The sequence below is a fragment of the Vanessa cardui genome, chromosome 26 (assembly GCF_905220365.1).
Source record: "Vanessa cardui chromosome 26, ilVanCard2.1, whole genome shotgun sequence".
NCBI lineage: Eukaryota > Metazoa > Arthropoda > Insecta > Lepidoptera > Nymphalidae > Vanessa > Vanessa cardui.
In genome coordinates, this window is record NC_061148.1 from 8,144,111 (window position 1) to 8,156,830 (window position 12,720).

Sequence of the window (12,720 nt, forward strand, 5' to 3'; positions counted from 1 at the left end):
TAAATTCCCACTGCTGGGCTAAAGGCCTCCTCTCCCTTTGAGGAGAAGGTTTGGAACATATTCCACCACGCTGTTCCAATGCGGGTTGGTGGAATACACATGTGGCAGAATTTCTATGAAATTTGTCACATGCAGGTTTCCTCACGATGTTTTCCTTCACCGCTGAGCACGAGATGAATTATAAAGACAAATTAAGCACATGAATCAGCGGTGCTTGCCTGGGTTTGAACCCGCAATCATCGGTTAAGATGCACGCGTTCTAACCACTGGGCCATCTCGACTCGAATTTTATGACATTTGGTATGAATCAAACATGAATTCCAAGACTACTTTTTTTGCTTAAAATATGACAACCGTCACCCTAAAATGCGCGAGAAGCCGCGGGCGGCTACTAGTTCGCTTTAAATAAAGCAATTCGTAAGAAACAGCTTTGGTAAATAAGATGAGAGGATATTTGCAAAGTTAAGCTAAATAAGTTTCTGATAACAATGACCTAGAAAAAACTAATCAAAGTAACTTAAAGAAAGCTATCACGTATATCCATTGCGTAATAGAATACGTATCCAAAAACATCTATAGTAAATACAGATATCACTTGCAATCTGAAGGTGGCAGGAAGTTACCAAATATTAAAAAAAATATATATATATTAAAAAACTGAACATATAATTATATTTGTTTTAATAAATCAAAATTTATAAAGACATAACACCAAATATTATTTAAATTTTCAAAAAACATTAACATTTAACTGAATGTTGGGAGATCACAATGTTTCTTCTTAACGTGGAAACGTAACGACGTATTGTACTTTGTTGCGAATGGACAGACTTCGCACTTGAACCTCTTTTCGGAGGAATGTTTATACTTGTGTTGAACTAAGTTCGCTGGCAATATGGTTGCGTAATCGCATTGATCACAGGAATACCTCTTCTTACCCGTAACGTGGGCCTCTTCGTGATATTTCAGTATATATTTATTCATCGTTTGGAACGGACATTGGGAACACTGGAGTTTCACACCCTGATCAGCATGCTTTCTCTTGTGTTTATCCATTGCATCTTCATAGAACGTCTTGTACTTACAACCGGGAAAATCACAGTTGAGGGTAGTCGCGTTTTTGTGACGCAGCATATGCTGTGTCATACTTGCACGATTACTCGTTTCGAATTCACAGTATTTACACTGAACCGTCGTGTCCGTGTGTAGTGTTTTTAAATGCTTCTGTAGTTCATTACCCGGTATCAGTTCGCCGCAAACTTGACATTGTGTTTCAGGTACTATTTGATGATTCTGTTCGTAATGCAGTTTCAGCTGCTCCCAATTCGCATAATTTTCGGGACATTTTGAGCATTGGAAGGTGTCTGGGATTTCGACTTCTTCCTTTTTGATTTCTATCAACGATAGCGGTCCCATTTCGCCTGCTTGCGCCTTACCGTGTGCGATGTTAATGTGACGACATAACTCAAATTCGTCAGAGAACGTTTCGTTACACTGATCGCAATTCTGATTATCACTTTTCGGTTTACTTGACGGATGTTTCAAGAGCACATGCCGCCTGTAACTCTCTTTCGCCTTAAATATCTTCTTGCAGAAATTGCACGTGTACGAAACTTTCAAATGCACCTTCATATAATGTGGCTTCAATTGTCGTTTGTCGTGAAACGTTTCGTTACACAAAGTACAGACAATCGTTTTCGGAGATTGTATTTTATGCGTACACCGCAAATGTTTGCACAGACCACCCTGAGATGCGAATACTAGTCCGCAAATGTTACATTCCTGGATCATTCTCTTGTGTGAATGATTCAGATACATATCCCTAGTTTCGAATTGTTTATCGCACACGTCACAATAAGACCCTTTATCGTGTTTTCTTCGTATATGACGTTTTAAACTTTCAATTTTGTCGTACGACAAATTGCAGATTCTACATTTTAAACGGAAATCTTCCTTCAACGCATTGTGCTTTCTTCTCATGTGAAGTTTAAGATAATTGAGCGAGGAAAAGACTAGAGGACATTCTTTGCACGTTATTTCTCCCGTCTCTTCGTTCTTGCAGTTTTTCAGGAGGTTTTCTGTATCAACGTCTGGTTTTTCATCTTCATCGTCGTTCACACGATGTTTTCTTTGTACGTGTCTCGCATACGTTTCCCTTTTTGTGAAGACTTTAGGACAGAATGGACAATTGTACCATTGGTCTATGACTGGCTTTTTTTCGTTCGAATGCTTTCTTTGTATATGTACGATTAAGCTCCTGTATTTATCGTACGTCAGTCCACAATCATCGCACACGTGTTTGAACGATTCCTCAAAAGATCCATGTTTTCTCCGCATATGCATACGTAACCTCGTCATACCTTTAAACACTAACGCACAAACATCACACGTTCTCTCTTCACCGTCATCATTCACTGAATCTGGTCCATGTTTCCTTTTGATATGGGCCACGAGACTATTTTTCTGTTCGTATGACATTGAGCAATAATGGCATATATATTTGAAGGATTTCCTAAACACTTTATGTTTTCTCTTCTGATGCATTCTAAGCGTTTTCGTCGATTGAAAGACTAGATGACAAACTTTGCACACGTAATTTGGAGCTGGAGCTGCGACTGGGCCAAAACCGATGACGCTCTTATCGTTAATTATACTTTCAAATGTTAATAACACTGCTTCATGATTTTGTTCTTCGATTTTCACAGCCGGTTCTTGACTATCTTCACTTTGCGGACCTTCTAACATCAATCCATTATCATTGGCGAACTGAAAATAAAAATACATACATGTTATAAGTGAAAGGTAAAACTTAAGGTTAATAACCCAGTTATTTCAAAAAATGCAGGTTATAAACCATATAACCCAAATTTTTGGGCGCATACTTAAATTTGCTGTAAGGTGAAAAAAAGACAAAAAACCATTCCTTCTAGTGTAATTTTTCAATCATTATTTACCACTAACTTCAACCCCTAGAAAGGGAAAAACAAACAAACTAATTTGACATTAAAATAAGCAAATTTAAAATCTTATTATATTTATACTGATCAATCTATAATGTGCATTCTCCATCGCACATGACTTTGAAATAATCTGTGCTTTTTTGGCACAAATAAAAGGGAATAAAAAGATATTCATTACAGATTTGTGAAAAAGTGGTGCTTTTAATATTGGGCTATTGGGAAGTCAAGTGTTATGAATAAAAATATCTAAGTATGTAGCACATAATATAGCAGAGCAATTAGCATGTCTCATGGAATATATAAACATTTTTGTTTTACATATCTCCTCCTATTGAAAAACCACATAGAATAGGACAATATCCAAAATTACAAATTAATACTTCAGCAAACATTAAATTGATTACTTGTTTCTAGGGTATATTATGTAAAACACACATTTATATTAATCTCAAAATCTTAATTAATGAAATTAATAACTTACATCATTAAAATCCAACTCAACTTCAATATTTTCAACCTTTATATTAACTTCTGGATCCAAAACTGGCTCAGGATCTACTTCATTCACGGGATCATAATATGTTGGTGTTGGTAATGCAACTTTTTCTTCAATGTCTTTAAATGGATCTTCTTGTTTTTTCTTTTTTTTCTTCTTTTTAGTTTTTATTTCATACGACATTGGCTCTTCGGGTAAAAATGACGTCGGGTCCTTTCTGTCTACATCATCAAGTTTTTCAATTTTTATATCTTTTACATCTTTTATATCTTTTATATCTACATTTTCTTCTTTTATAGACATTTTAAATTATTTACATTAAACTGGAAATAAAACATAAAGCGAATTACATTTACGATAATAAAATATTTTATAACTTTATACCTTGCATGTACACACTTCAGGCATAAAAAAATATTTACTTAATTTTACATACAATTTCTCTATGTCCTTTAATTTGTTTCTATGGTGTAAAACTCGGTAATTTTTTTTTTGATGCCGAGTTTTGTTTTTTATTATTTTTAATAATTTAAACTATTCACGTAAAACATATTCATTACAATAGTGACATTCTAGTAGAATATCATTGCATTAAAACATCAAAAAATCTATCTAGGCATTTGAATAAAAATTCAAACAAGAAAACTGCTAGTGCATTTTGTAAATATACTATTATATGGAAAAAATAATATTAGGTATAATTTTTTAAATGTCTCTCAACTTTTGCTTTATATTCAGCAATCAACAATCCAAATTCAAACCATTTCAAATTGGTGGTGGTGTAATTAGCCAACTCAGTTATTTATTTTTGTCCAGATCAATAGCCAATAATGTACAGTAATATTATATTTATTTAAATATAAAAAATGTAAATATAGCATTTTAACATGTTATTCATGTTAAAATAAGTGTAATAAGAGTAAAAGTTCTACTCAGCAACATTTTTGTACAGTTTTATTTGTTACTATGAAATATAAATAGAATGGATATATTATTATATTTTTTCTAATAAGCAATTTACATTTACTCTCCTAACAAGATTCTTCTTAGATAAAAAAGTATATTGTTTAAAGAAACTGATAAAGGAATGATAATAAGAGTTGTAAATTAATATAACTTTTTGAAAAGATAAGATAAAGAAAACAACAGAATATCTACTATTTTTATATTAAGTCAGCATGGACATAATTTGGTTATATCAATGGTTATTAGCTTATCACTTTTAATAACAAAGGAATCGTAATATCTAACAAGTTGATAAAAAGTTTTAACTTTTTAATTTTAATAAGACTAAAAGTACGAAATTTCATCTTAAGAGTGATATTGCGAAATACACGTCATTAGATCGTAAAACTTACCTTATTATTCTACAATAAAATTCTATCACCAATATTCACAACATAAGATACTATGGCCGTAATTTATTTTAATTATAATAAATCCTATACTATAATCATAATTTTATGTTTCTTATTCGTCTTCAACGCCTTTGTGGTAAAAATCAATAACTATATTTTTTAAAATCATTATGAAAAATGGGCAATATGGATGTGATTATTGACGTTTTTCAAGAATGTGTATGACATTTGATAAGGTGTTGCTGCGATTTCAACTAAATTTAAATACATATAATATAAATTGTTTTTTATATAAATAAAAATAAATAAAAACTTAATTATTACAACTTCAAAATCAATATGCGGTTTATACTTTCAGATAAACATAGATGCAACTGCTTTGTTTATTTATAAATAATAAAATTTAAGAACTTAATAGCAGTCATACTTTTCAACTTTTTGAAGGAAGAAATGTCATAATATGTCAAAACTCTACCAATCTTATCACTAATTTCTAACCTTACAAATAGTTGTTTATATTCTTTTATAAATAACATGATTTATATTGTTTAGAGAGAAAAATGTTTCGAATATTAAACCTCCTTCATAAAGCTCGGCCTATTAAAATAGTAAAACAACAAACCCTGTTAAATGGTCAAAAGAAGTTCTTTAGTTTAACCTCAAGTAATGTTTACTCTTTTTATTAATAAAACATTTTACACGATTATATTGAAAATTATGAAATAATTATTATATTATTTGTTCTTCAGGACTAAGACATGGTGAATATGAATGGCAGGATCCTAAGTCAGAGGACGAAGTGTAAGTTGAATTCAATATTTGCGTAAAATCGATTGTGTTCTGAGCAATGTTTATTAATTCTCTTCATTATAGAAAAAAATCTTGTACATTTCTGGTTTTTAATCTAAATTTTATTTAATTGAGATATTGTTCCATATTATATTATTTAATAAACGAGTAATAATAATGAACTTTTTTTTTAGAGTAAATATTGTTTATGTAGATAAAGATGGTAAGAAAACAAATGTAAGAGGCAAAATCGGCGATAATGTTTTATATTTGGCTCATAGATATGGTGTTGAGATGGAAGGTAAAACATGTTAATTAAAATTTTATATCTTAATAAAAACAAATGTTTGAATAATTAGTATATACTACAGTGAATACTAATTCATTATAAACTAAAACGATCAAATTAAAAACATGTTTCTTTATTTGCCCTAAGGTGCTTGTGAAGCATCATTAGCCTGTACAACGTGTCATGTGTATGTAAACACGGACTATCTTGACAAATTGACAGAGCCGGAAGAAAAAGAAGACGATCTTTTAGATATGGCACCATTTTTGAAAGAAAATTCTAGATTAGGTAAGGACTTATTGACTTATTGTTAAGACAAATGGCTTATGATATAATACTGAAAATTGATGTGGTTCGGTGTTATATGGCTTGTACACATTCAATTCATTTATCTCAGCTTAGATCAACATTGGCACACTTCCTTATAAACATTTTATAGCATTGGCATGGTTACACAATGTTTTGTCTAGTTTTTTCAATGTAAAATAATCAATAATAGAAAGTGAACAAAGATTTCATAGTTTTTATGTTGTCTTCCACTTCCAATGAGAACTTTTTTCTTAAATAATGGTATGTTGTAATGTTCTCCACAGTGTTGAGAAGCATTTTATGTGAATGTCAATGTGAATGCTTTACAAAATCATAGAAAAATAATAATTTCTATATAAATTTGAGGTTATGTAACTAAGATGTGTAAGAAGTGTGAACTGTGTGCATTGTAATATGACTACCATATTTAGTAATGTAGATATTAATGGTAGGTATCGGTTGCTACAAATTTCAATCTCATTGAAACTCCACTCTTAAACAAAAAATATCCCTTATAACCATTATCTATTAATTAATCATAGTGTCATTGTGTGTTATTAGATGTGTTAATTTTATGTCATTTAAACTTATAACCATTTACCTGAAGAGAATATTAACATTAAGATTCTTAAATTTAACAACATTTTCAGGATGTCAAATCACATTAACAAAAGAAATGGAAGGTATGGAACTAACATTACCCAAGGCAACACGTAATTTCTATGTCGATGGTCACAAGCCTACACCTCATTAAATAAGGATACTTTTAACGAGTCAAGATCGTAATAATTTTGTTGATTATATAATCCAATGTAACTATGTTTTTATTTTGTTTTTAGTAAAAAGTGTATTTTGTGTTAAACATGCCTGATTTATGTATATAAAAGTTTTTTTTTTGTTTTAGACCACACAGTAAGAAAAGTTAAGTAGTGTAAATAAAAGATTTAAAATTTAAAATAGTTTTTTTTTTAATATGTAAATATTATTTACTTAAGAATATTTTTTATTGATTTGTAAGACACTCAAAAAATTGTTTTATGAATAAAATAAAAAAAAAAAATTCACTATTTACAAATCAGTGGGTAAAATGTATACATGAACAATAAAATTATTTGAAAACGCTAAAGGGTATCAAGTGACTTAAGTTACAAACCAATAAGAATATTTTTCTAAGTGCTTAAATGAATACTTATTGCAGATTGCAGCATTACAATAAAAAAAAACAAACAAGGTTAATTATTTATCTGTATTCATTCCCAAATATTAAAGTTTGATAAGTTGTATTACATAATCACAAAACATTGCATCATGTGATAACTTATTTAAAGAATGTGTATTGTGTTTTATTGACAATAATGTCGTCATTTTGACCCTGAAAAGTAAAACAAATACTCATTCACGCAAATATTATCACGTAATTGGTATTTTCTATTTCTTTCACAATATTCTATCTCAACATTTTAATCAAAACTCAATATTGATTTTATGTTTTTAAGAAAGTTCAGCGTAATGGCATGATTCTTTATAATAAAACTAACAAACAAAAGGTTAAAAAATCTAGGTTCAATCACCTTTTGACAGTTAAAAGAAAGGTTGGTAAATGGTTGCCATGGTCAAAAATTGATTTGTTTTACAAGTATCAATAACTTGCCTTACTTTTTATTACAATCAAAATAAGTTTCAAATAAGCAAACATATATATATTATGTTGTTTAAATTTCTAAAACTGTTTACATTTCGATTACAAAATGTACACACTATCAACGTAACACCATTTACAAATGATTATATATGTAGAATTAACATTAACTAAGATTTAAAAGTGGCGTATTCTAAAATTATACATATTTAATAAATATAACGTGATTATGTATATTTTGTTGTAGAAACTAGTTAATATTACAATTGTATAAAATTATTTCACTCTTAATATTTCATCAATAGCTATTTTTAATGGTGACATATATATTGATAGTGTGCTTATTAAATTAAAATGTTGAGTAAAATCATTGTGCTGCTGTTATTTTCATTTTTGTAAGTAACGTCTATGTTTTATTTAGTTAATTTTATCAACAACATTAGTTTCTATAAGGTTTCTATAAGTATCCCTACAAAAATATATTTTGATAAAATTATATTCTGAAAGTGTATTGTTAGGTATAGTCATGTTTATAAAATAATATTAAAATAAAATCTTGTAACCGGCAACTTTGCAGTTGCCAAAATACTAAAATATTTCTATATTGTTTCTGGTTATTTCTATGGCAAAAAACTAACAAACATGACAATGATTGTCTATGGTAAAAGCGCTTGGCGCCGCGTCGCCGTTCCATTCATTCGATGCTTGTTTCAACCCATTCGTTCTTTCAGTCTACTCGCAACCTCTGGAGGAGGTGGATTACTCGTGTTCGTTCGCTGTCAAACGCGTTTCGGTGTGATTTGTGTTTTTATTGTGGTGTACAATGGCTTACAACGGTGGTAGTGGCAAGAGACTGTGCTTAGGAACCGACCTGGACGTAGAGAGGGTATGTTTTAAAAAATAAACTTCTACTTTTTATAAGGATGAAAATGGCCGTGTTTTGTCCGATTCCACCGTCATGTTTTGCCATATATATACCGATAACGTTTGTATATTTACGGCTAACGTTAAATAACGTATGACAAGGTTAGTAGTCTATTATTCAGCGGGTTTACATGTTGTCATATCCACGTTATGTTGTTGATTTTGTAGTATTTGAGGTTACAACATTGACACATGACAAAGTTTAGGTAATTTAGTATCGATAGTTGATACCACTATAAAGTTCTTTAAAACATTTAACATTTCTCGTCTGTGTACAAAAATAGCTGGATGCCGGACTGTCAATTATTGTGATTGACATGCCTCGGTCATTAGGTCTGGCGTTCCGGGCGGGAAAAATTCTCGTAATTTCGTAAACCGATAACAATGACCAGTTTCATTTGAAATATTACAAAAAGTTTCTATATGTTACGTCCTTTTTAATAAATGGGATATTCGTGAATGTTCTATAAAAATTTTTAAATAAATCGATTGTCGAAAAAGTATTGTTCTGTCTACATTGTGATATATTATTATCGCGCGTATAACATACTCGTTTCTAGATAACTTTGAAAATCGTCATAATAGTTGTTTATCTCGTTCATTCCAATGCACCTTGTACATATTTATTCATCCAAAAGAACGAGTTAATAATTTAACCTTTGGTTACATTAGAGCGATTTGTCATTCTCAAATCGGAGGTTTGATCAAATTAACAATGGCTCATATATAATAAATACATAAAAACGACTTTAAAATTGGTTAATTTACTCGAATTTCAATATTATGTTGTTTACATATTTAGAATAATCGTAATTATATAAATTTAAATTAACGTTTCTAAAATTTCCTGTGCGAAATGAAATAAGTAAATTCAAGAAGAACTAGTTAAAATGGTATTAAAAAGTATATTTATACTTTTCTTTTCTTTCTCTTTTCTGTTTCAATTCAATAGTCGAATTCATAAAAATATTTGTTTAAGTTATAATGAAAGATATTTTTAATCGAAATACTTTAAAAAAATGCGCTGACTTTTTTAACCGATAATGACGTTTCAAAATTTTAAACGCCTTTTTTATTTATATCCCGTTTAAATATAATAATAATAATAATCTGAAGATTACTAAGGATATTTTAATTTCTTTCTCATTTTTTATCTTACGAGTTTTGATACAATTATTTTTTGGCACAATATAAATTGTAAATCGCAAGAAAAATTTCGCTCATTCAGAACAAGACGAGTATCTTTAATTCGCGCGTTTTTATTAGTACATATTTTAACGAACAATTTCGTTCATTCATAAAGCGTTCATTCGTAAAATATGACGTGACTGATATTCTGATAAAAACGAATCGCGATGTATTGCATACATACAAATTACATGCATAAAATTTTAGTGCTTGAATTTTTTGTGTTGTATTCCGACAAATTCGAACCATTGTACACTAGGGACGATATATTCATTTTTTAAGATGTATAAGATTTTAATGGATCAAGAAAATATTCAAAAGAATTCACCCAAATATCAGCTGTTCGTGTAAGGCGCGGATTTAGTGTAATGAATTATTATTTTTACTTTAATTTATAATGAAATTTAGACATTGATGGATTACATTATTTTAAAAATAATTGAGTGTACTACAATCATAATAAAATTAATATTAAACTAAATAGTGGCAGCTGATGTTCAAAATATTAAATTACTATTGATAAGCGCGAAAATTGAGTCCCAACTACAAGTTCAATATACAAAATATATAAACATTAGCTTACAAAATCTAATTTAAAATATCAACTAGATGTTAACAAAACCATAATAACTTAACATATGACAAATTATATCTTTAAATAATTTAATTCAAGCCAAAGGTAATCGTGAAGTATATCGATTATCGATAAACGTTAGCCTGAACTTAGTAATTTTACGATCTAGAGACGAGATCTGAAACGATTAGGTCTGTTGTTGAAGAACAATATGGTATGATTAATAATCGCTTTACGCTAAGCTAGTCTATTGTTAGTAAAGAAAATCAATGATTCATGAATATCGTAGATGTGTTTATAGTACGTTTTATAAAGTTATTTTAATAAAATGTTCTACAGTAACCTTGAGTACGCGAACTGAAATTCGAAGTCGATGAAAAATTAAAACGCTTTTATTAATATCGATACTGTAATTAGTGATGGGATTTGAAACAAAGAACAAAAAAGATAAAGGTTCGTCGGTAAAGCAGTACGATTTATACGTAGTGCAAAATCATCAAAAAAAAAATTTACACAATTATTCCGTGTGGCGAGACTGTGTCAGCGGAAGTCCAACTATTAGCATCACCACGCGATTACACGACGGCACCTTATATCCGATCGCTATTTACATAAACGGTGGATTTGTTGTAATAAAATACCTTTTTTCCTATGTAGATTAAAAATATACTTCAATTGCTAAAACATATATCAGAACTAATTTCTCCTATATGTTGGTATGTAACCAACTATAGGCATATGACAAATATTATTTATCATATGTATGTAATTCAATTTATTAAATGCAGTGTGGCCCTTTTTTATTATTGGCAAGATTCAACGCACCTGCAAGCCCCCTGGTGTTGCAGATGTCCATGGTCGGTGGTAGTCACTTTCCATCAGGTGAGCCTCCTGCTCGTTTGCCACCTATGCCATAAAAAAAAATCCTGCCTGCTTTATAAAAATAAAGCTGTTGATGCGATATTTAGTTTCAGCTTTAATTATAGTATTATTAGAATTGTTCTTTAGCTTTATATGTTAGAGGGAATTGTAAAATATACTTAGATTGGAAAGGATAATTAAAATCGAAACCAAGAGGGTAGGCTTATGGAAGAGAATTCTAGCTAGAGACGGTATATTTAGTCTTTATATTTCGCCTTAATGTTTCATATACCATATAATTTTTTTGTATTTTATATCAAATATTGAAAATATAAAATACTGATAACCTATACTGTATATATGTAAGTAGTATACAAAAATACTTTGGTTACATAAGGGCGAATGATCATCAATAATGTATCATAAATCGCCAATGCGCCACCAACATTATATTACACTGATTCAAATTAGATCAAAAATAAAGTCGGGGCTACACGTGATTTGGTGCTACCTATCTAGAATAACTTGCACTAAGTCCTACCCCACACCGTTTATTTCACATCGGAAATTACTCAACATACACTCCTGTTCAACGTTTAGATGTAGAAGTTAAACAGGGAGGATCACGGCGGTTTTCGATTGCCCCGTTCTTTAATTAAATAATCAAATAAACATCTTCAACGATTCGTAACAAATAAATAGCTCTGAATAATGTAAAGATTAATTTCGGACGATTAAGACGGCTAGTATTTAAACACGCTATCCCTTTGCTTTGATGATGCTAATTCGTCATCTCTGATTCATGTAAGTGTACTAGGAGGCGTGGCCAGCACTGTGCCAAGATGAAGTGTAATACTATTGGACGAATAGTTTTCTATTTAGACATAGACATACCGGCGTGCTATAGTCTAAAAATATACATAAAAAGCTTTTGTTTTTTTTGATAATTTATATAAAATTTTCATAATATAATAACAGTTTTAGGACTAATATTGAAAGGCATTGGATACCTATTTATTTGTATGAATTAAGTTGATTGTTGTTTGTAGAAAATATGAAATACATTTACAGTATTGAGATTTTCTATACTTAATTACTAATAATATGTTATAAAGAGATAATTTTTTTTTATACGTGAGGGATAGGCTTTGACATGACTCATTTCAAAAAAACAATCTGTAATGCGAAGCGAAGACGAAGAATATATATTTTTATCATAAATTTTAAAGTTAAAATGACAGTTCATTTTAATTATTAACGTCTTATTACACCCCTACATAGTAAGTAGTAACTGTGGCTCGAAGCTGCAATGTTAGCCGTACTTCTGCCTCTC

General features: G+C 30.0%; 3 protein-coding genes across 5 annotated transcripts in view; 2 read left to right on the forward strand and 1 right to left on the reverse strand.

Moving 5' to 3' along the window:
• Nucleotides 1-682: 682 nt before the first annotated feature.
• On the reverse strand, nt 683-5,035 carry LOC124540708 (zinc finger protein 845-like). The gene is made up of 3 exons (XM_047118386.1): nt 4,815-5,035; nt 3,442-3,779; nt 683-2,766 (listed from the first exon to the last, which is right to left on the reverse strand). The coding sequence occupies exons 2-3, from the start codon at nt 3,757-3,759 to the stop codon at nt 748-750; spliced, it is 2,337 nt and encodes a 778-aa protein (XP_046974342.1). The 5' UTR covers nt 3,760-3,779; nt 4,815-5,035; the 3' UTR covers nt 683-747.
• Nucleotides 5,036-5,269: 234 nt separating this feature from the next.
• Nucleotides 5,270-7,152, forward strand: LOC124540709 (adrenodoxin-like protein 1, mitochondrial). The gene is made up of 5 exons (XM_047118387.1): nt 5,270-5,477; nt 5,564-5,615; nt 5,798-5,904; nt 6,040-6,180; nt 6,852-7,152. The coding sequence occupies exons 1-5, from the start codon at nt 5,375-5,377 to the stop codon at nt 6,953-6,955; spliced, it is 507 nt and encodes a 168-aa protein (XP_046974343.1). The 5' UTR covers nt 5,270-5,374; the 3' UTR covers nt 6,956-7,152.
• A 1,401-nt stretch (nt 7,153-8,553) lies between these two features.
• The window catches only part of LOC124540823 (heterogeneous nuclear ribonucleoprotein L), a 444,646-nt gene continuing 440,479 nt past the window's right edge, over nt 8,554-12,720 (forward strand). The window contains exon 1 of one of the 3 annotated variants that reach the window (XM_047118543.1): nt 8,554-8,726. In XM_047118543.1, coding sequence (XP_046974499.1) covers nt 8,664-8,726 — 63 coding nt within the window. In that variant the 5' untranslated portion in view covers nt 8,554-8,663. The remainder of the gene's footprint in view (nt 8,727-12,720) is intronic. The other 2 variants (XM_047118546.1, XM_047118545.1) reach the window with 2 other exon arrangements.